General features: G+C 48.3%; 1 protein-coding gene across 1 annotated transcript in view; it reads right to left on the bottom strand.

Moving 5' to 3' along the window:
• Positions 1 to 24,643, bottom strand: part of LOC139263956 (V-type proton ATPase 116 kDa subunit a 1-like) — a 242,186-nt gene that overhangs the window by 67,601 nt on the left and 149,942 nt on the right. The window contains exons 11-14 of the mRNA XM_070880048.1: positions 19,488 to 19,627; positions 18,979 to 19,139; positions 17,157 to 17,250; positions 15,751 to 15,869 (exon numbers count right to left, since the gene is read on the bottom strand). Of these exons, the coding sequence (XP_070736149.1) occupies positions 15,751 to 15,869; positions 17,157 to 17,250; positions 18,979 to 19,139; positions 19,488 to 19,627 (514 nt within the window). The remainder of the gene's footprint in view (positions 1 to 15,750; positions 15,870 to 17,156; positions 17,251 to 18,978; positions 19,140 to 19,487; positions 19,628 to 24,643) is intronic.

Below are 24,643 nucleotides of genomic sequence, written 5' to 3'. Positions count from 1 at the left end.
GGAGCGGCCGGTTCATTTGCCGTACCTTGTGCGGTCGATGGGCCGGCTGCTGGCGGCCACCTCCCGGAGGAGGACGGGGACTCGGTGGGGGACGCGGGTGAAGACCTAGAGACCACCGCCAGCGAGGCGGTGGATCTGCTCGCGGCCGCCGCCGAGACCATCCTCATTCCTGCAAAGGAACTCCGGGACTTTTTGGCCCAGAGCCGGGGTCACTGCAACCAAGCCCGACTGGCCCTGGAAAAATGGTCCGAGCCAGAGCTGATCAAGGGGTCCGTCCGCGCCGCCGTTAAAACCTTGGCCGCGGGCGGGCCCTTGACAAAGGCGCAACACCTTGAGCTGCGCGAGCTCGAGGGACTCCTCGCTGGGCTGCGGAGGGAGCGGAGTTCAACAAAAGACTCCGCTCCCTCCCCCACAATAGGTTAAGGTAGAGGTTGCACTATGCTTTTGCCATGAAGATAACCATAGCCAGCCTCAACATCAACGGCGGCAGAGGGGCACGCCGTAGATTTGACAATTTATCGCTCCTGCGGGAGGGGAAATATGCGGTGTGCTTCCTGCAAGAAACCCACACCGTTCCGGGAGACGAAGCCACGTGGCTCCTGGAATGGCAACGAGAGGTCCGCATGAGCCACCTCACCGCCATTTCTAGTGGGGTGGCCATCTTGCTGGGCCCGCATTTTCAGCCGGAGATCTTGGGGGTCGAGGAGCCCGTGCCAGGCCGCTTGCTGCACATAACGGTTCACCTGGGGGACGTGCCGCTCCATCTCGTGAACGTGTACGCCCCTCAGCCCGGCCCGCAGCAGACGCGCTTCTTTGAAGAGGTGTCCGCTCTTCTTGGCTCCGTCGACGTCGGCGACTGCATTGTCCTCGGGGGGGATTTTAACTGCACCCTCGAGGCGAGGGACCGCTCCGGTGCCCCGCAGTGCATGACGGCAATGGAGAAGTTGAGGGACCTGGTCGGGTCCTTCGACTTGGTGGACGTCTGGCGAAATCTCCACCCCGACTCCAGCGCCTTTACTTGGTTGAGGCCCGGAGTTGGATGGTCTACGTTTCTTGCGTCCCGGCGGCCTCCATGCGGCCGGTGCCGTGTTCGGACCACCACCTGGTGTGGGCGTAGCTCGCTTCGCTCCGCGCGAGGACGGGGTCCGCGTACTGGCACTTTAACAACCGGCTGCTGGAGGACGTGCGGTTCCAGGACTCGTTCCGTCGATTCTGGTCCGACTGGAGAAGGAAGCAGGGGGGCTTCCCCTCCTTGAGGCTATGGTGGGACGTGGGCAAGGCTCACGTCCGCGTCTTCTGTCAAGAGTACGCGAGGGGGTCGACCAAGAGGTGGGCGGCCAGAGTCGGGCGCCTAGAAAAAGAGGTGCTCGACCTAGAAGCCCGTCTCGGTCAAGTCGTCCAGGACCCGGCCCTGCGGACGGTGTACGAAGCGAAGAAGGCCGCGCTGAAGGATCTGCAGCTCGTCGGGTCCCGAGGCGCGTTCGTGAGGTCGCGGATCCGGTTCCTGCGGGATCTGGACCGCGGCTCCCCCTTCTTCTACTCGCTGGAAAAAAGGCAGAGTGTCCGTAAGCAGCTCTTGACGCTGCTGGCCGACGACGGCTCTCTCGTCTCAGATCCGGAGGGCGTCAACAACAGGGCCCGTGAATATTACGGGGCTCTGTTCTCTCCGGATCCGTCCAGCGAGGAAGCGCGTAGAGTTTTGTGGGAGGACCTGCCGAAGGTCAGCCCGGAGGGCGCCGAAAATCTGGAGCTGACCGGTGCCCTCGACCGGCTCTCGAGGGGAAAATCCCCGGGGCTGGACGGGCTGACCGTGGAGCTCCACAGGGCGTTCTGGGACGTCCTGGGGAGCGACTACGCGCGGGTCCTGGGGGAAAGTCTGGTGACCGGGGAGATGCCCCTCTCTTGGCGCAGGGCAGTCATCGTCCTGCTGCCTAAGAAGGGCGATCTCCGCCTCCTTAAGAACTGGCGCCCGGTCTCCCTCCTCAGCACGGGCTACAAAATCTTCGCCAGGGCGATGTCTGCTCGCCTTGGTGCCGTGCTGGACCACATGATCCACCCCGACCAGTCCTACACGGTCCCGGGCCGGACAATCCACGATAACATCCATCTGGTCCGGGACCTCATCCATTGTTCCCAGAAGGCTGGTCTGTCGGTCGCCTTCCTATCCCTCGACCAAGAGAAGGCGTTCGACAGGGTGGATCACGACTATCTGCTCGGAACTCTGCGCGCTTTCGGGTTCGGGACGCATTTCGTCGCCCGGATCCGACTTTTGTACGCCGCCGCGGAGTGTCTGATTAAGGTTAACGGGTCCTTGACGGCGCCCCTTCGCTTTAGGAGAGGGGTGCGCCAGGGATGCCCCATGTCCGGCCAGTTATACGCTGTTTGCGTGGAGCCTTTCCTGCGCCTCTTGCGGACGAGGTTGACGGGACTGGCTCTGCAAGGGCCGGGCGTGGAGGTCGTCCTCTCGGCTTACGCCGATGATGTGCTCCTCGCGGTAGAGGATCCCGCTGACCTGCGGAGGATGCGTGAGTGCCAGGAGATTTACTCGGCCGCGTCCTCCGCCAGGATCAACTGGGAGAAATGTTCCGGACTCCTGGTGGGTCAGTGGCGGGTGGACTCCCTGCCGGAGGAGCTCAGGCCTTTTGCCTGGAGCACGACCCATCTCCTCTATCTGGGAGTCTACCTTAGCCCCGACGAGGGAGCCTGGCCGGCGAACTGGCAGGAGCTGGAGGCCAAGGTCGCCGCTCGCCTAGGGCGCTGGACAGGACTGCTCCGAGTGCTGTCCTACAGGGGTCGAGCGCTAGTCATAAACCAGCTGGTGGCCGTAATGCTGTGGTACCGGCTGGTCACTTTGACCCCTCCCCCTGCGTTTGTCGCCAAGATACAGAAGAAGCTGGTGGACTTCTTCTGGAACAACAGGAAGCACTGGGTCTCTGCTGCGGTCTTGAGTCTCCCGCTTGAGGAGGGCGGTCAGTCGTTGGTGTGCGTCAGCGCCCAGCTCGCGACTTTCCATCTTCAGACCCTGCAGAGATACCTTTACGTCGAGCCCCCTCCTAGGTGGTGCGCTCTGGCGAGGTATTTCTTCCGCCAGCAGCGCGACCTCAAATATGACACGCAGCTCCTTTTTGTGAACCTGGGGGGTGCCAGGACCGCCCTCCGGGAGCTGCCTGTCTTTTACAGGGAACTCATCAGGGTCTGGAACAAAGTCTCCACCAAGCGCAGTCTCCGCCGGCTGGAGTGGCGGCCGTCCTGCAGGAGCCGCTGCTCGGGAATCCGTACCTCCACGACCGAGGTTTTATGTGGCGGTCGGAAGAGAGGGCTGTGGCTGGTGAGGTGACCAGGGTCAGGGACCTGCTCGATGGCGGAGGAGCGGGCTGGATGGCGCCAGACACGCTGGCGCGGCGCCTAAATTCTGCCAACGTCCGCCACGCGGCCGATGCCATCGAGTCGCTAAAAACAGCTCTGGGCCCTGACTCCGTTAGGTGCATCGAGGAGGCTCAAGCACGTGGGGAGATCCCGTCCGAACTGACCCCCGTCCGGGCGGAATTCCTCATCGGCGCCAAACCCCGGAACCTCCCTCGGGGGCCGGCGCCTCACAACTTGAGCCGCCTCGGGGAAATCCCCTCCATGCCTTTCAGTTCCGCGCGGAGGGGTTTCCTGTACGGGCTGCTCCTGCACACCCTCAACTTTGCCATCCTCGCCGGCCGTCCGGACACGCCATGGCGTACCATCTTGCCGTCCGGAGGAGGCGGGGGTCCCCGATGGAGGGCACTTTACGCAGGGGTCCTCCCACTATTCATCGGGGACTTGGCCTGGAGGGTGGTGCACGGAGCAGTGCCGTGCAACAAATTTTTAAGCCGGTTCACGGACTCCCAGGCCGCCTGCAATTTCTGCGGTCTGGAAGAGTCCGTGTTCCATGTTTTTATGGAATGTACAAGGTTGCAGCCCCTGTTTTATTATTTGAAGGGGCTGTTCCTGAAATTCTGGCTGCACTTCAGTCCCACTCTCCTGATCTTTGGGCACCCTGTGCGGAGGGGAGCGGGCAGGTCCGAAGGTCTCCTCATAGGACTGCTCCTGGGCACGGCCAAGGGTGCCATCAGCCGGTCCTGGCAGCGGACGGTCGAGGGGGTCGTCCAACCTGACTGCCTGCCTCTCTTCCGCTCTTACATCCGGTCCAGGGTGTCCTTGGAGATGGAGCACGCGGTGTCCACCGGTACGCTCGCGGCCTTCCGCGAGAGGTGGGCACCGGAGGGACTGGAGTGCATCATCACGCCCGGCAACCAAATTTTAATTTGATTTTACGTTTTAAAGTTTATTTTGTTTTAATTGCCGGTGCTTTTAGTGTCCCCTTCCCTTTTATAGGGGGCACTGGAAAATTGTGATTTTAGTGCCCAAAAAAAAAAAAAAAAAAAAAAAACAAAAAAAGGAAAAAAGGGCCTTGTAAATGTCTGGTGTGTCACCCAGGTCGGGTGGTACGGTTTAATGTTTTATGTTTTTGCAGGTGAACTCCAAAAAGAGTTTCATGTACAAGGATGGAGTGGCGGCCGTCCTGCAGGAGCCGCTGCTCGGGAATCCGTACCTCCACGACCGAGGTTTTATGTGGCGGTCGGAAGAGAGGGCTGTGGCTGATGAGGTGACCAGGGTCAGGGACCTGCTCGATGGCGGAGGGGTGGGCTGGATGGCGCCAGACACGCTGGCACGGCGCCTAAATTCTGCCAACGTCCGCCACGCGGCCGATGCCATCGAGTCGCTAAAAACAGCTCTGGGCCCTGACTCCGTTAGGTGCATCGAGGAGGCTCAAGCACGTGGGGAGATCCCGTCCGAACTGACCCCCGTCCGGACGGAATTCCTCATCGGCGCCAAACCCCGGAACCTCCCTCGGGGGCTGGCGCCTCACAACTTGAGCCGCCTCGGGGAAATCCCCTCCGTGCCTTTCAGTTCCGCGCGGAGGGGTTTCCTGTACGGGCTGCTCCTGCACACTCTCAACTTTGCCATCCTCGCCGGCCGTCCGGACATGCCATGGCGTACCATCTTGCCATCCGGAGGAGGCGGGGGTCCCCGATGGAGGGCACTCTACGCAGGGGTCCTCCCACTATTCATCGGGGACTTGGCCTGGAGGGTGGTGCATGGAGCAGTGCCGTGCAATAAATTTTTAAGCCGGTTCACGGACTCCCAGGCCGCCTGCAATTTCTGCGGTCTGGAGGAGTCCGTGTTCCATGTTTTTATTGAGTGCACAAGGTTGCACCCCCTGTTCCATTATTTGAAGGGGCTGCTCCTGAAATTCTGGCTGCACTTCAGTCCCACTCTCCTGATCTTTGGGCACCCTGTGCGGAGGGGAGCGGGTAGGTCCGAAGGCCTCCTCGTAGGACTGCTCCTGGGCACGGCCAAGGGTGTCATCAGCTGGTCCAGGCAGCGGGCGGTCGAGGGGGTCGTTCAACCTGACTGCCTGCCTCTCTTCCGCTCTTACATCCGGTCCAGGGTGTCCTTGGAGATGGAGCACGCGGTGTCCACCGGTACGCTCGCGGCCTTCCGCGAGAGGTGGGCACCGGAGGGACTGGAGTGCATCATCACGCCCGGCAACCAAATTTTAATTTGATTTTACGTTTTAAAGTTTAATTTGTTTTAATTGCCGGTGCTTTTAGTGTCCCCTTCCCTTTTATAGGGGGCACCGGAAAAAATTTGATTTTAGCGCCCCAAAAAAAAACCAAAAAAAAAAGAAAAAAAAGGGGCCTTGTAAATGTCTGCTGTGTCATCCAGGGCGGGTGGCACGGTTTAATGTTTTATGTTTTACAGATAAACTCTAAAAGAGTTTCATGTACAAGGACCCCCAGGTCCCTCTGCACCGCAGCATGTTATAATTTCTCCCCCTTCAAATAATATTCCCTTTTACTGTTTTTTTCCCAAGGTGGATGACCTCACACTTTCCGACATTGTATTCCATCTGCCAAACCAGGCAGTGATGCAGCGTTTCTCGGGTTGGTACCAAGCTTATTCTTTTGAACATCTTGATGGGGCGAGGGGGGAGCAGGTGTAGCTGGTAATGTAGAAAGCCCGGCTTGGTCCTCTTCAGAGGCTGGTCTGGGGATTGGAGTGGGAGTGGCAGTTGATTCTGTCAATGGCCGTGGGGTCTGGGCGTGTTCCCTTATTGCAGTAGCTCACTCCGACATTGCCTCCCTCATGTGCCCTGACATTGTGTCAACTACCTGCAACATTCCCTCCCTCATGTTTGCCGACAGTGTCTCCGCTACCTGTGACATGCCCTCCCTCATGTTGAGCAACAGTGTGTGAATGTAGGTGGAAGAATCATGAAAGGGTTAATAAAATGGTTCTACGAATCAATAAGAAAATAAGAAAAGACAGACTTGGTTTCCCGTGAGAAAGTAGTGGACAAAGTAGCTTGTGTGACCATCACTGATGAACAAGGGTTTATGGCCATGACTTGATAAGGTGCACATTTGCTTCGTGTGATTAAGCTGGGCTATTCCGCTCGTAAAAGCATAAAGTGTTCTAAAGATAAACAGGCTGTCAATTTATGAAGCCCTAGTAACACACTGTGATTGATGAAGCAGGCCATACCTCCTTCGGTTTGTAAGAATAAAAGGGATGCATCTGTGAGGATAGGCAGTCCTTTTGTCTGCCTGCCCCGGAATCTGTAGACTCTGTGCTGGCAGTTTGGTAACAGGTCCGAAGCTGCTTCAATAAAGACGTAAAGATTGAAGGTATCTGACTCGATTATTGTCGAATGCAGCTGACCACCCGAACTAGGACTTAACATTTGGTGTCAGAAGTGGGATCCCAAAAACTCTCGATTGGAAGTGGCTGAATCATTGATATCCTACAGACGGGACGCGGCAGAGGAAATGGGCCCCAAAGTGAGTATATTTAGTTAAATTGCCACTTTGTTTTCCTCCTGTCGTAAGTTCTTGTCGCGGATCTTTCACCACTGTTCAATTAATTGTTGACGGGATCGCCTGTGGTCAGTTGTCAGATTACCCCAGGAAAAGATAGATTTGGAATTGTCCACGATGGTGGTCCGTTAAAATGACGAAGGAGTAGGTTGATCTGGAAATTGTCTACCACAAGTAGTCCGTCAAACGTTAAAACAGTAAGGAATAGAGAGAAAAGGAATAAAGAGAAAAGGAATAAAGAGAAAAGGAAGTTGTGGGTGCACACCATGGTGGTGGGTTAAAAGATAACTGATTTGAAATTGTCTCACTTAATGAGTCCGTCAAAACATTGAATACCTAGGTTAAGATAAGTTATATCATGGGTAATAAACACCCAGATAAAAACGAGCAACTCAGACAATTGTCGGGAGGTTTGAATCAGAAATTAGGTTCCGACATATGGCCATTAGGGGGTTCAAGTGATTTAGAAACAATTAAACGCGCCCAAGAATTAATTTGGAAAAGGGGAATCGGGAAAAAGAGTAAGAAATTGATTGAAATTTGGCGCCAACATTGTCAAGATGAAAAAGATAAGAATATTCTGGCGAGTTGGCAGGAGAATGCTCTCAAGGCAGGAATTAACCGATGCGGGAATCCCTAAGTCATTGGAAATTTAAAGAAAGGAATGTGCACAGGAAAAGAGAAATAGAACAAACAAGGAATCTTTAACTGAACTACGTAGTTCAATGGCTGGTCTTGGCATGCAAGGGGCTGACGATGACAATGAATGGGATAATTGGAATATAACTCCAGGGGCTCCTCCGCCTCGTCCGACGGCACAACACGATGTTAATGCCTTGGCTGACGCGGCTGTGGCAGTAAATGTGCCGGTGCCAAATTTACAGACGAACGGAGTTCTACCACCCCCTTACCCCGGTCCTAATGTCCCAACACCGGGCGCCACTGCTGCTGCAACACTCATTTATCCCAGTTTAGACAATGTGTCTAATATAGAACGACAGTCTCGGGGAACTAAGTCTGATGATGAGGTTTTCTGTCGATCCGTTGCAGAGGGGACTAGAAGCCAGGTTCAAAGACGGCGTCAACTTGAACAGGAAACAGGGAGATTACAACAGCTTGAAAGAAATCAACGACGTAGTGGTAAAGGGAAAAAGGGGAAATCAACCCCTACGGATGAGGATGATGTGATAGTGTCAGGGTCAGATACTGGGACAGATTCAGAGTCGGGATGGGTTGACGATGTTGAAGGGGGCAATGACGGGGAGACACCAAGACCCCTGAAGAAACGCACGCCGAAACAGCTGCCCGTCAGAACTATCCCTAACCCTCGCGTGTTGGCACCAGCCGCGCCTATTGAGGATGGAGGCCCGGATGTGCAGCCCCCTGCTAAGATACAAGTGTGGTTACCTTGGAAACCTCATGAACTTATGTCCATATTAACCAGCGCCCCGAATAAAAATACCTGTCCTCAACGGTTCATTGAATTTTTGTCACGAACCATCAGAGTCTATCAAGCAGACTCAAGGGACCTTTGGTCTCTGGTACAACAGGTACTTACTGGTCCTGAATGGACTAGATTTAAGGAAGCCTTAACACATCAAACTCACGAAGCCTTAGAAGCAGCGATGGAGATTTCACGCTGTCACCAGAGGCGACAGATGCCTTCCAACAGTTAAGGCTTTGCCTTACACAAGCATCAGCCTTGGGAAGACCCCTCTACGATCGCCCGTTCCAGTTATATTGTACCGTTCTCCAAGAATGCGCTACTTCGGTTCTGACTCAGAAGCATGGAGATAGACACCGAGCAGTTGCATATTTTTCCTCAAAATTAGACCCTGTCGCCCTTGGATATCCCCACTGTACACAGATTCTGGCTGCCATTTATGATAGTTTGCAATCCGCTGCTAATATGACTCTGCAGCAAGAGATTGTGGTCTATAGCTCCCATGCCGTAGTAGCCTTGCTTGGCTAACTTCAAACTCAGCACTTGACCTCAGCCCGACAGAACAGATAGGAGATCTACCTCCTTAATAATCCACACCTCACCTTCAGACACTGTACCACGCTAAACCCGGCAACTTTCATTGAAAGTCCACCTCTTGTTATTGAGAAGCTGGATCATGACTGTCTGCACTCAGTCCTCGAGGACACGAGCCCTCGCTCCGACCTTTCAGATACCCCTCTGTTAAACCCTGATCTCGTTACGTTCACTGATGGCAGTTCCTCCATCAACAAAGAAGGAACGACTCTCGAGTCTGGAGCCTTCCAGGTCCCCCTTTCCGCTCAGCAAACAGAACTTTTTGCCCTCACCCGTGCGTGTATTTTAGGAGAGGATCTCAGAGTCAATATCTACACTGACTCCCGTTACGCCTTTGGGGTTGTCCACGACTTCAGCCAGCTCTGGAAAAACCGAGGATTCCTAACTTCAACCGGTACGCCAATCTCGAATCAAGTGCTTGTGTCTGACCTATTACTTGCTCTTCTGCTCCCTCGATAAATCGCTGTTATTAAATGTTCCGCTCATACTGCTGGTTCCTCTCCAATCGATATTGGGAACCGCCGTGCTGACGAGGCGGCTAAGTGTGCTGCAAGGAGTCAGCAGATTGTTGTGCCCCGAATGATGAGGCAGACGTCCAGCTCTAAACCGAGCTTGTCGGTCCCTGAAAAGCCAATGCCAACCATCAAAGAGGTACTTCGCCTACAGGAGGACGCTCCTGCTGTACAAAAACAACTTTGGAACGATCTTGATTGTAAATATGATACTGCCTCCGGGTTGTGGATCACACCTGCTGGTCAAATTTGTATGTCCGATGAATTGGCCCTTTGGGTAATTGAATGTGTTCATTATGTCACGCATTGTGGAGCAAAAGCCACTAGTGACCTGCTCCTCCAGACATGGTGGCATCCTAGCCTCCAAATGTTTGCGCAGAATATTATTTCTCGTTGCCTTACCTGCCAACGCCATAATCCTGGAAGGGGGGGTACCATGTTTTTTAGGTAAAACACCCTTGCCAGCCGGACCCTTCGAGACTTTGCAGATGGACTATATAGAATTGCCACGCTGTCAGTGTTATAAATATGTGTTGGTTATTGTTGATGTTTTTAGTAAATGGATTGAAGCTTATCCTACTACGGATAATAGAGCCTGTACTGTTGTTAAGATATTGCTGAAGGAAATTATCCCTCGCTTCGGGGTTCCCGGTCGTCTTAGCTCAGATAACGGACCCCATTTCATTGCAGCTGTAAACAAGGAATTGTGCCAACAGTTAGGGATACATCAACAACTCTATTGTGCCTATCGCCCCCAGGCAGCGGGTCTGGTCGAGCGAACCAACCAGACTCTTAAAACCAAGTTAGCTAAACTGACCTCTCAAACAGTGTCGACTTGGTTAAAATTGTTACCTGCAGCTCTTTTTCAGATTCGCTCTACCCCCGCAAGGACGACGCGTCTCACCCCGGCCGAGATCGTGTACGGCAGACCTCTTCGCACCCCTTGGGACCACCATTCTCCAGTTGCCGTTTACTTTCATCACATGACTGAGGAGATGACTACCTATGTGTTAGCCCTAACTAAGGCATTGCGAGCCTCTCATTCACAGGTTCGCACCGCTTATGATGACCGTCCCTCTTCTCACGGATCATCCCCTATCGAGCCCGGATCCTTCATCCTCATCAAAAATTGGACGCGACGTCATCTCCAGCCCCGATGGGATGGTCCATTTCAGGTCTTACTCACCACCCCCACCGCTGCAAAGGTGGAAGGTAGAGATGCGTGTGTGCACATGCATCATTGCAAATTGATTACCGGCGGTAATCAAAAGGGGGGAGTGGCGATAGACGTGGACTAATAATTGAAGTGCCATAATACGTTCGTTCCCGTTGTTCCGTAACCGTTTTAGCCGTAACTTTAAGCCATAATTTTAATTAATCTAATTATCATATGATTGTTTGTCCTGCTTTTAGGTATTTAGGCATAACATGAGTCCTTGGTAGCCACAATAGTAACATGATGGTTTGCAAGCCCCTTTGTCTTTCAGGATTGAAAGAGTGCACGGAACCCTGCTGTTAGGAGTCGTGATCCTGCTGATAACAGTAACAAAAACAGGGGGACGACTACTCAGCTGCCCAACCGACGGCTCACGAGAGCAAATTCTCCGCCTCTGTACGGGAGATATCGTACAATGTGGAACCAGGACACCAGACGATCTCGAATCATGGACCATGACTAAAATAAAATCCCGTACGGGTATACTCTCACAGGTTGATCGACAGGTGACTCTACAGGGCAAAGACCGATGGAATTTGCCATGCCGGTTCAGGGAATGTGAGATGGACTTTGTTTGCCCTGATCAACCTGAAGATGACTTAGTTGATTCAAAGGACCAATCCCTGGCATCAGTAACAGGGCAAAGGAGGAAAAGGAACGTGCAAGGGCAACTGGGGAACGATCATAATATATTCCTGAGGGCTCAAAAGATCTTATTCGCGCCAGAGTCGGTTGTATGCTACCCTGTTATGTCGGTCACTGAATTGTTTACCCCAACCCCGGTTATGGATCCCTGTCTTTACATACGAGGATACAATGATACCCCGCCCGCCGAAAACATTACCTTCATATATTCCGATGGCTGAGGTACTCCAGCCACCTGCCTAAACACCACAGGGTCTGGGAAGGATGGGTACCCACAGTGTTGGAATGGTACAGGATTCGGGTGCGCAAAAGTGGATGTGCCCGTTAACCAGATTTGTCTCACAAAGCAGTCCAATTATTCCTGTCTTCACGACTCAAACACGGGCATCACCCCTTGCCAGAGTGTGGATACCTGTGTAGAAGTAAGACAAGGGACCCAAATGACCTGCAGTGCCCTATACCACAGCCAAACTTTTGCTTTACGCCACTACGACCTGTCACGATCGGGCAAGCGCATATCACCCATCCCACATCTAACCGAAGTATTACGAGAGTTGAGGCTCAGAGTGGGTCAATCCGTAAAGCTCTACCACCAACTGCAAACTAAAATCAAAGTACTGGAAGAAGATATCGATGTAGACTTACAAAGTCAGAGTTGGTAGAGAAAGGTCTGGGATTGGGGAATAAATGTGAACATCCATCCTTGGATTCATATAATTTCACACATACTGGTCGGGACAAAATTGATCTTAGCAATAACATGGAGCATAATTTGATCTAAGCAACCAGGACTCCTGAAACCGCGTGACTGGCCAGCACGTTGAGGCAGGGAGTACCGGGCCATGCACAAAATTGAGAGTAAACATTTATGAATGAGAAGTTATCATGAAATGACAAAAGGAGGGAATGTGAATGTAGGTGGAAGAATCATGAAAGGGTTAATAAAATGGTTCTACAAATCAATAAGAAAAGAAGAAAAGACAGACTTGGTTTTCCGTGAGAAAGTAGTGGACAAAGTAGCTTGTGTGACCATCACTGATAAACAAGGGTTTATGGCCATGACTTGATAAGGTGCACATTTGCTTCGTGTGATTAAGCTGGGCTATTCCGCTCGTAAAAGCATAAAGTGTTCTAAAGATAAACAGGCTGTCAATTCATGAAGCCCTAGTAACACACTGTGATTGATGAAACAGGCCATACCTCCTTCGGTTTGTAAGAATAAAAGGGATGCGTCTGAGGATAGGCAGACCTTTTGTCTGCCTGCCCCGGAATCTGTAGACTCTGTGCTGGCAGTTTGGTAACAGGTCCGAAGCTGCTTCAATAAAGACGTAAAGATTGAAGGTATCTGACTCGATTATTGTCAAATGCAGCTGACCACCCGAACTAGGACTTAACAAGTGTGTCAACTACCTGCAACATTCTCTCCCTCATGTGCACTGATATTGAATCTGCTGCCTGAGACATTCCCTCCCTCATGGTCCCGGACAGTGTTCCCATTTCTCGTGAGAGTGTTGTTACTTTTCCCGACAGTCCCAATACCTCATCACCCATCCCACTGATAATGTCCAGGAGTAATCGCGTAAGGTCAATGCCCTCTGTACTCATTGCCATCATCTGAACCACATCTGTTTATCCTGCACCTCAGGAGAGTGCTGTCAAGTTCTCCTTCCCCTCCTCACCCTGGGTGTGGCTCGCTGTATCCCACTAGGACCCGCAGCCTCGGCCGGTGGGGCCCTGGGCGTGCCTCGCTGTATCTCACTGGGACTCGCAGCCTGAGACGGTGGGGCCCTGGGTGTGCCTCGCTGCACCCCACTGCAATCTCCAGTCTCGGACTGTGGGAAACCATGGAATGTCCCAGCAACACTCGTACCACTCAGGAAAGGGGCTGGCACCTCAATGGGCAGCACCTGCACCTCCTCCAAAGTGAGTATAACAGTGGGGGCTTCATCCATCCCCTCCCCCTCACCACTATGCTTTTGGCCTTGAAGGTGGGATTAGATGTTCTCCTCTTCAGGCTCGTCTGCCTCTGAATCTTTTTCTGCATTGGCAAGATTGGCCTCAAGTTCTGCAAAATATAACAGAAGAGACAAATGGTTAGCAACAGAGGAGGAGACAGGGTGGCATGAGTAGGCTCACACAGCGCAGGCCAGGCAGCAGGCTGATTTGAAGGACCACGATGAATGATGAAGCGTAGCTGATGGAGACATCCCCATGAACTGAAGCATGGCTAGCCCGTGCAGTACTTAACATTCAGTAAAGCCAGTCTGTGGAATTTGCAGGACTTACCCTCTCCCTCGATGGGCCCAGCTTGTGCAGTGGTGGTTGCTTTTCTCCAGGCAGAACCCATCAAAGCAGCGACCCTCTCTTCCAAGGGCGTTAGTGGGTGCAGATTTGCCGGACCCCCTCCTGTTTGAGTTCTTTCCCTTTTGTTGTGTGCCACTTTCTTCTGCAAAGAAGAAAATATAACTTTTTAGAGAGGGTGTCTTTCTGCTGGGTGGGACATATACACATGGTCACATTTACGATTGCAATTCCAGTGAATAAATGAAAATATTACTTACACCAACTACTTGATCAAGGTCCTGCCACTTCTTTTTGCACTGGCCTCCAGACCTCGGGGTAGTCACCATTGCACAGTAATCTTCTGCAAGTTGGTTCCAGCGTTACTTCATTTTTTGGGGGAAACTTTTATGTGACCTCGCTGGTGTCCAGCTCGTGCCATCTGGCCTCAATTACAGTAACCAGTGCCTCCACTTCATATTGTAAGCAATTCTTCGTCCTAGAGCCATGTTGTATCCTGTATTGCAGCTCTGATTTTTCCAATGAGAATTAAAATTGTCACACACACAATGGCTCTTTAAAAATGGCCGAATGCAGAACGGAAGGTGTACTGGGCTTTTGCGCCCATTGCAATCACGTCAAAAACATCCTTTTTTTAACCGCGCATGTGCAGAAGGGGGGTGGGGAGGGGCATCGTTATTTCAGTGCAGACATTAGGCTCCACCCCCAAAAGCTACAGGACAGGCTGCGTGGCACCAATTTCAAAAAATAGAATGGGGAAACTTGGTACTTTTTTGGAAGTAGGTGGGACCAGAAAAAATGGACGTAACTCTGGCAATACGCCAAAAACTGGCATTGGGGAAAATTGAGCCCAATATTTGTATGTACAATAAAGGTTTACCTAGTTAATACCTGCTTGGTGTAGAAAGCACAGCACATGAATTAGAAGAGTTATAACTCAAATTGTGATTAAGCAGAATCAGCATGTGGTGCCAGTGTCCTTCAACTGGCAGGTAAGTAAAAAGAACGTTTGAAAAATCTGCCTCATCAACACTAGGTGGAAACCATTCACCACCAGTATGAAACAATCTTTAACTCAGTGACAACACCAGTGTTATTTTCTCTTGGAAAATTTGTGTGCTGGTCAAGATAAGAGGTTAGTGCCGGGAGTGAAACCTTTTCCCACTTTTGACACTCAAGTCAAGTAGTTCACGAGTTAGGTATTAGGTAAAGCTCTTTCTACTCTACCTTGCCTCTAATCCTTAAATAGATCCCTGCTTACTGCACCAGTGTGAAGCTTTTCGTTTTCAAATCCTGCCATTCTTGTGATCAGTCTGAGTGAGACTAACAATCTATGGCCAATTTTGATATGTCAATCCATATTTGGACTGCTCTAACTCATTTGCTTAGGAATTTTCTAGGCATCAGAGGGCAGAGATTTTTGCTTAGTTAGTCTGCTGTCAATTTAGATCTAGTCCCAAGCGACGAAAAGACAGCTTGCCACCCTTTTGCAATTCAGCAACTACCCTTTCAGCAGTAAGTATTCTGAACAGATAATTATTCAGCTACTTTTTTCAAATAGCTTTTCATCATTATCTTCAGCAGTCTGTAATTTATTTTTTAAATTATAGGTGGTTATAGACCAAGAGATGAGAATTGGGCTAAAATTTCTGTGGGGTCCTCCTGATTTCCCGCTGTAACTTTGATCAAAGAGCAACGATATTCACAGAGAAATGGGCATTTATGCGGTTTTTCCAGTCATTCCACTGATCTTCTGCCAAAGTTACAGCAGGAGAATGGGAGAATTCTATCCCAATATCTTCATTATAATCATGCCACCATTTTTAACCAATGTGTGAGATAACACTTTTAACTCTTACAGAATTCCAATAATCAACGTAGAAACATTTACACCATGGTATGTAGATTTGAATTTGAAAATGCTAACAAGAGCGCATCAAAGTAAACAATCCCCATGCATTCTGAATGAGCTCAGATGCTCTTAACAAGAGACAAGAAGCACAGAAAAATCTGAATTTAAGTGATTATTAAATGCAACAGAGTAATTGGACAAGTAAACATTGATATTCGTAGGCAAACCCCTCATTTTCTATCTGCCTTTACATATTGTAGCCAGGGCTATATACTCACATGTAGTTCAATAAACTTAATGTGACTCCAAAAAGCATGTGAACAACCCCCAGGATGACTGACATCTTCATCTTGTAGGAGTTCAGGAATGTTAGCTTGTTTACAGCAATATTCCAGATCTGAGAATAAATAAGAATGAAGCTTAATACCTGTATTGACAGGATCATTAGATTTTGGGCCATAAAATATATTTGGAGGATGAATATACAAAAAGTTGAAAGTAGCAGTTTTCAAGGTTCAGGGCCAACTTGCAGGACACGACCACAATTAAAAGCAGTATAAGAGATGAGTTGGTAACTAGAGAGGTCCTGTTTAGGTGATATCAAAGTTAGGTTATAAAAGGAATGAGTAAGCAAGGAAATAGAAAAAAATTGCTGCAAACAATCAGCACGCCAGTCATCTATTGAGAGAGGAAGGTAGGGTAATGCTTTAGGGCAATGTACTTTCAGCAAAGGTTCTGATGAGAGTAACACTAACCCTGCCTTCCTCTCTCCACAGATGCTGCCTGACTTGCTGAGTGTCACCAGCATTTTCTGTTTTTATTTCAAATATGCAGCATCTTCAGTATTTGCTTTTCGAATTAGATTAGGAGACAGAAGGTTAATCTTGATTTCAAAACAATGAGGTGGTACGGAGGAGGAAGACCATATGAAATTGCATTCTTGGGGCTGGATTTTCCAGTGCTCTTTGCCTCTGTTTTCACCCCAGAGGGGCGGCAATGGCAGTGAACTCTTCTGGGAAGGCGATCAGCTTCCAGTGACCCGCGGGGGTTTTCGGGGCTGGATTTGCAGGGAAGCGGAGCAGTACTGCCTGGAAGAGTTGGTGTGCAATACCCCTGGTTGCGACACCTGCTCGCTTTTTGTCTCCCGTCCGACCTGTACACTGCGCAGCGTGCCCTGCTGGGACGTCCTATGAAAACGGGTGGTTCAACCTATACCAGCTGCAGTGACATAAGAAATGTCCACCTCAGGTAAGTGTGATTGTTTTTCCTTTTTTTTTGCGATTTATGTTGTGGTGATCTGGGCTATGTATTGGGAATGATTTTGGTGTTTTTTATCAGGTTTATTTTCTCCCCAGGCCTCTCTCAAAGAACTCCTGGGCTGGCTGTTTAGCTTGCATGCTCAGCCGGCCTAGCGCCCTAAGAGAAGTGTACAATGCCTCCCTTAGCGCTCCGCCCCACACTCAGGGCCCAGCTGTCCAATTATGCTGACTTAGGCGCAAACTTGACCGCCCCGCCTCCATTACCACCCGAAATCAGCAAAGCCGAAAATCCAGCCCTTGGAACTTAGGAAAAACAAGAGAGGACAATTCAGAGATCACAGTAGTCATGTTAGAATAGAGTGATGCAAGAAAGGTTTTGATGGAGGGACCGATATTGGAGCCTGCAGGAGGTAAATACCACTTACTGGGTCAATGCCAAATGGATATGGTTTTCCTGAAAACACTCCTAGCACCGCAGGATTCAACTGGAGTATGGCTGACTTCTGTAACGTTTCATTACTGAAAATAATTTGTAGACATGAACATCATCAAAATCAATACTTGACCCTACAACTACTGAAAGTACATTAAGTCAGCCACTCCAAAGCCAACTACACTATTTTCAAAATGTTATACTTTCACATTTGAGTTTTACAAATGCTTATAAAAAATGTATTTTAAAAGAGTTATAGTAAGCTATAGTGCCATATAACCATAGAATTTTGAAGCACAGATGGAGTGCATTGGTCCATGTGACTGCGCTAGAGCAAATATATCATTATTTATATAGCAATGCAACAATTTGTATTGCCTGAACTGGATTTTTATTTTATAACATTTCTAGTGTTAAATTCAGCTGGTTATCTTAATGTTAAGTTATCAGAAATGAAACCAGACTGGTTGCCATGGTAATCTGAAGTGGTACTTAGCTACTCCAAGAGGGAGTCACTTCTGAGACATACCAGCATCAAAACTACTGTTTATGCAATCTTTTGTAGCTTGGAAACAATGGAAGGACCCCAGGAAGTCAGTCAGCTGAAATGGTCAGAAATTAACAGGCTCAATACACTATCAACAAGGTTGAGGGGTGGTCAACTATCAGGTTAACAGCCAGTTATTTTCTGGATTAATCAACAAGGAGGGATATGTTATTTGCTCACAATTCTAAGAGTAGGCCCAACAAGAGGCCCTTTGTGATTGACAACTTAACAGGCTGAACCCTTGACCACACAGACTTAAGACAGGTCACAGAGAAGATTCTCTCTCTATGTCTCTGCCTCTGTCGCTCTGTCTCCCTCTCTCTACCTCCAAGATAAAAAAAGAGCTTGCATTTTAAAGATCTGAAACAGCTGGTTTTGGAATAGCTTAGATTGAAATCAGTCAATGCCTAAGTGTTAAGTGAGGTTGCATCTTTGTTAAGAGTATTAGAAATTGACTGATCCCATTGTGAAAATTGTATTCTATTTGTTCATGAACCTTAATAAAGTAAACCAGTTTGTAGGCTTGAAATAGTGCCTCAAGGGTGATCTAATTGAGGTGTCTAAGAGGATTAAAGGATTTGATAAGGTAGATAGATAGAAACAATTTCCTCTGAAGGGACAGTCCAGAACACGAAGTCATAGCCTTAAAATTAGAGCCAGGCAGTTCAGGGATGATGTCAGGAAGCACTTCGTCACACAAAGGCTAGTGGACATCTGGAACACTCTCCTCCAAAAAGCTGTTGAGGCTAGAGGTCAATTTAAAAGTTCATAACTGATATTGATAATTTTTTGTTAGGTAATAGTATTAAGGGTTATGGAACCAAAATGGGTAGATGGAGTTAAGATACAGCTATTATCTAATTGAATGACAGAATAAGCTTGAGGGGCTGTAGCCTCCTCCTGTTTGTGTGTTCCTCTTCTTGATGGAACACTTTTCAGTATGCTTTCTCTGAAGAGAGGAGAATGCATATAGCGGCAGGTGCAATATTTCAGTAGTTGGTCTGCAGATCAAGGGTTTCATTTGGGTCATTCTATTGTTTAATGAGATATTTGCTCGTAAAGGGTGCAGAAGATGACGGTTTGCTTATGGGAGTGATTGGTGAAGCTGAACCTGAAAGAATCACTAACTAAAATACAAAAAGTGTGACTGCAGTATTAATAAATTTTAATTGCCTTTGTAAAAAAAGATGTGTTGATCTATTAGGTTTCACACTACTGTGCAAGAATCCTTATATACTTCAAGGGCATTCTCAAGTAACAAACTCACGTCCAATGTCCATTTGGCTGGAACATAGCATTGACATTCCAGGCTGATCCTAAGAGATTGAAAGCTTTGGAGAAGCAGTCATTGTATATGAGTCCAGTGTAGATTGAGAAGAGTCCCATTAGCAGAACAATATAACGTCCATGACACAAAATGCTTAAAATCTAAACAAAGTAAAGATTATTTCAATTGAATTAATGTGATGCAAATGAAATGATTCAATTCAACATTATAAATGTTAATAGATTTAAATTTTATAATACAAGATAATTTTAAAATATTGTACATTCCTACCAATTAATATTTCAAATCACTTTAATCAATATTTAACAAGTGTTCAATTAAATATTTGAAAACGATGAAATTCAAACTAATTACAAATTAAAAATCTAAAAATTCTAGCTTCTGACTTCCTATAAGATTGTGATAGGGTGGATGTTGGTTATTCTGTTGTCTAGCCTTTTATTTTTACTATTTGCCAGGATGATTATTTCGTGAAAGAAAACACTTACCTCGTTATTGATCTTTTTATTTCTATGGTGTTTTTTGTACAAGATCATCCCCAGAGCCATAATTACCATGATAAGTCCGTGTCCACAGTCACCAAACATAATGGCGAAAACAAAAGGGAATGTGATGATGCTATAGGGGGCTTCATGGGGACAAAAGAGCAACATCAGTACATGAGCATTGTTAATCAGCAAGCTTTAAAGAGCGATTTTTGCAGCCTGTCTAAAGAAAAACTTTATTTATATAGCACCTTTCCCATCCTCAATGCCTTATGTCATTAATTACTTTTGAACTGTAGTCACTTGTTTTGTAGACAAAAATGCCAATTTTCACAAAACAATGAGATGAATAACCAGCTGATCTGTTTTGGTGATATTGGTTGAGGGATAAATGTTGGACATGGCAACTCCCCTGCTTTCCTTCAATTGGTGCCATGGGACCTTTTACATCCACCCGAGAGAGCAGATGACGCCTCGGTTTAAAGAAGTCACAACCAAGAATGCAATACTCAGTGCAGAGATAGATTATGTGCTCAGATCCTGGAGTGGGGCTGGAACCCATGACCTTCTGACACAGCTGATACGAAATAATCAGATCACATCAGCCAGACATGCTGTTTGTTGTATTTTCATAAAGCGGTCATCATTGTAATAAGATTTGCAAAGCTAGAAATTACTGTTGGTGGGTGAATGCTTAACAGATTTGTATGACATTCCTCTGCCCACAATTTAACACTGATGCTAATCCGCTTATTTTAAATGGTTTAATGTCTCTGCTAAAAATAGCAGAAAAAGGAATGTTGTACCAGCTCATTAACTACTCGTCAATTAATATCTGCAATGATAATTTCTAAGCTACAAAAAATAACCTGAAATCATTTCTTCATCACAAAGGAGATTGCTGTAAAAGAAACTGTATCAAGTTGCAAGTTATATACCGCCTTTTGCCAAAACAAAGTCCCAAGGTTCTTCACAGATAGGATTACATACATAGGATTATGTAGGATATATGACACAGAAACAGGCCATTTGGCCCAACCAGTCTATGCCGGCGTTTATGCTCCACTCAAGCTCCTCCCATCTTTTCTCATCTAAATCTATCCACATAACCCTCTATTCCCTTCTCCCTCATATGCTTGTCTAGCCTCCCCTTAACTGCATCTACACTAGTAGCTTCAACCACTCCCTGTGGTAGCGAGTTCCACATTCTCACCACTCTCTGGTTGAAGAAGTTTCTTTTGAATTTCCTATTTTATTTCTTGGTGACTATCTTATATTGATGGCCTCTAATTATGCTCTTCCCCACAAGTGGAAACATTCGCTCTGTGTCTACTCTATCAAAACCTTTCATAATTTCAAAGACCTCTATTAGGTCACTCCTCAGCCTTCTTTTTTCAAGAGAAAAGAGACCCAACCTGTTCATCCTTTTCTGACATGTATATCCACACATTTCTGGTATCATCCTTGTAAATCTTCTCTGCATCCTCTCCAGTGCCTCTATCCTTTTTTTATAATATGGCGACCAGAGCTGTACACAGTACTCTAGGTGTGGTCTAACCAAGGTTCAATACAGATTTAGCATAACTTCCCTACTTTTCAATTCTATCCCTTTACCCCTAGTGTAAGTAAAACAGATGGTGAGCTAGTAAGGATGTAAGAAGGATGACTAAAAGCTTGGCTAAAGAGTCAGGTTTTCAGCAGGTTTTATGAAGAAGAGAAAGGTGGGGGGTTGGAGAGACTTAGGGAAGGAATTCCAGAGAGTAGGGCCCAGGCGGCCAAAGGCTGTGTTGAGCCGAAAGGATGGCAGATGCATAAAAGCCTCAAATCATAGTAAAGAAGTGTTTCGAGGGTGCTATAAGGGATTAATTTCTCATTGTGCCCATTTACGGGTGGAAAACAAAGGCAAAAAGGACTAAGTTTGTGGCGCAATGTCCCATGCCCCAAATGTGCCTGAAAAACGTCCGACCCCAGATTGGATCGGGTGATATTCGACTTCCCTGGTGATTGCCTAAAAAAGGCATTAAACAGGCCGTCAAATATGCTAGTGATGAGTTTAATGTGTTAGCCTTGGCTCAATGGTTGCACTCTCGCCTCTGAGTCAGAAGGCTGTGAGCTCAAGTCCTGAGCATATAAACCAGTCAGACACTTCAGTGCAGTGCTGAGGGAAAGCTGCACAGTTGGAGGCGCTATTATAAATGAAAGTTCTTCTTTTCTTTAATGCCTTTTTATGGACCTTTCCAAAGACATTCGTCAGGGTTAAGTGGAGCTGGCACCTGGTCTGCTTCACCCAGTTTCTTGGATTGTAATACAGCGAAACAAGTGGTCCTTAAAGGAACCACCAAAGGCTTGCACAAAAATGTAAGTCAATCTGAATAACCTTACCTTTATGTGGAGCTGGGGGAACTGGCGTGCTCCTCCTGGATCTACTGCACTATAGCAAGACACTGCCGGCCTGGGCTCGCTTCCCTTTTATTCTCCTTCTTTTGTCTGGCCCAACTTGGTCCTATTCCTCTGGATGTGTGACAGGCACTGGCAGGGTTAAGGTCAGGGTGGGTAGAGGAGTTAAGATACAGATCAGCCACGATCTAATTGAATGGTGAAACAGGTTCAAGGGATGAATGGTCCACTCTTCTTCCTATGTTCCTATGTGTTGCATCCACTTGAACCTGCTGACTCAGTGATGAGTGCCACTGAATTAAGCTGACATTTCAGTATTTCAGTTACCTCAAACATTTTTCTTCCCTTTTTTCCTGCTGGCATTTGTAACTCCTGTCCCATAGAGTGGAATTTTAACCCATAAAAATGGGTGGGTTTGGGACGGGTGGGATATAAACATGTTAAAAAACATCACAAACCCGAACCCAACCCACCTCAAACCCATCCATTTCCAGTTTCAATGGAGGTGGGATGGTGGGCAGGCAACCTACCAGAACCCAGGAAGCGAGTGGCTCATTTAAATATTTTAATGAGGCTGCCTGCCTCAGATTCTTTCTCCATTTTAGGTTTTACCCTAGCTGGCCGGGTTGCCTGGGCTTTGGAAACCTGCCAGCTAAAGGGAGGTGAGGGCTGCTGCATGGAAGAGGTAAGTGCCTTTCCAACACTACTTGTGGACCAGGAGTGTTTCCACTCAGACCATCACGCTAACCTGATTCTCTCCCCGCGATCGGACTCAAGACCCACGATCCGATCTCCTCCCCGAGCCACGATCTCCACCAACCCGGCCTTTCTGATCTCTCCCTCCCTCCTCTGTGCTCTCCGGCTGTGGCCTCTGATCTCCCCTCGACCCTTCTGGCCCTCCGACCCTTCTGATCGCCGCCCTCCAACTCTTCCGATCTACTCCCACCCCTGACACCGGCCTCCGATCTATCTAATCCCTGCCCCCTCAGCCCGACACCGATCCTTCCATTCTTCCCTGACCATTCCATTCTTCCCCTGACCATTCCGATCTACCCGTGACTTCCCCAGACACTGGCCTCCAATCTCTCCCCCCGCAACCCTTCTCATCTCCCCACCACCGCTGACACCAGCCTCCGATTTCCCTCCCCCATTCCGCCTGTTATATATGTACACTTGTATATACTCTTTATAGCCACCAGATGGCTCATCCCCTGGAGTCCCAAAGGATCCCATAATCCCTTGGGAGCACTGGTATTTAAGGAGGCCTCACAGGTTGGAGAGGCACTCTGGAGACGTGCAATAAAAGATTAAGATCAAACTTTACTTTAAGCTCACAGTGTTTAGTCTGACTCTTTCTCCATACATAGCAACTGGAGATGAGATACAGATAGCGAACTCAAAGATGTAGAGAACAGTGGGCATCCTGGAGAAATTTTCGGCGGGAGATGATTGGGAAATTTTTGTGGAGCGACTCGACCAATACTTCGTAGCCAATGAGCTAGATGGAGAAGAGAGCGCTGCCAAACGAAGGGAGATCCTTCTCACCATCTGTGGGGCACCAACGTATGGCCTCATGAAAAATCTGCTTACTCCAGCGAAACCCACGGAGAAATCATACGATGATTTGTGCACACTGGTCCGCGAGCATTTGAACCCGAAGGAAAGCGTTCTGATGGCGAGGTACTGGTTCTACACCTACAAAAGATCTGAAGGCCAGGAAGTGGCAAGTTATGTCGCTGAGCTAAGACGCCTTGCAGGACATTGCGAATTTGAAAGACATTTGGAGCACATGCTCAGAGACTTTTTCTTACTTGACATTGGCCATGAAACCATACTTCGCAAACTTTTGACTGTAGAGACCCTTGAGTAAGGCCATAGTGATAGCCCAGACGTTCATTGCCACCAGTGACAATACTAAGCAAATCTCTCAGCACACAAGTGCTGCTACAAATACTGTGAACAAAGTGTTGTTGTTTTCAAATTGCAACGTACAGGGCAGGTCGCACATACCTGCAGCTGTACATCCGCTGATGTCTCAGAGTCCACCATCAAGGGTGATGAATGCAAGGCCATTAACACCTTGTTGGCGCTGCGGGGATGATCATTGTTTCCATTCATGCTGATTCAGAGTACGTTTGCAAGGGCTGTGGAACAATGGGACACCTCCAACGTATGTGCAGGCGAGCTGCAAATCCTGTTAATCCTACAAACCACCATGTTGCATAGAAACATAGAAACATAGAAAATAGGTGCAGGAGTAGGCCATTCGACCCTTCTAGCCTGCACTGCCATTCAATGAGTTCATGGCTGAACAGAGGAGGACAGATCCACAGAGGATCAAGATAAACCAGAGCCTCAGACAAAGCAGGCAGAGGTACATGGAATGTAGAGTTTCACCACAAAGTGTCCCCCGATAATGCTGAATGTTGAACTAAATGGACTCCAGATGTCAATGGAGCTGGACACGGGCGCGAGCCAGTCCATCATGGGCAAAAAGACTTTCAAAAGACTGTGGTAACAGAGAAAAATAGAAACATAGAAAATAGGTGCAGGAGTAGGCCATTCGGCCCTTCGAGCCTGCATCACCATTCAATAAGATCATGGCTGATCATTCCCTCAGAACCCCTTTCCTGCTTTCTCTCCATACCCCTTGATCCCTTTAGCCATAAGGGCCATATCTAAATCCCCCATGAATATATCAAATGATCAACAACTCTCTGCGGTAGGGAATTCCATAGGTTAACAACTCTCTGAGTGAAGAA

The sequence above is a fragment of the Pristiophorus japonicus genome, chromosome 5 (assembly GCF_044704955.1).
Source record: "Pristiophorus japonicus isolate sPriJap1 chromosome 5, sPriJap1.hap1, whole genome shotgun sequence".
NCBI classification, from domain to species: Eukaryota; Metazoa; Chordata; class Chondrichthyes; family Pristiophoridae; genus Pristiophorus; species Pristiophorus japonicus.
This window is presented reverse-complemented; position numbering and strand designations above follow the sequence as displayed.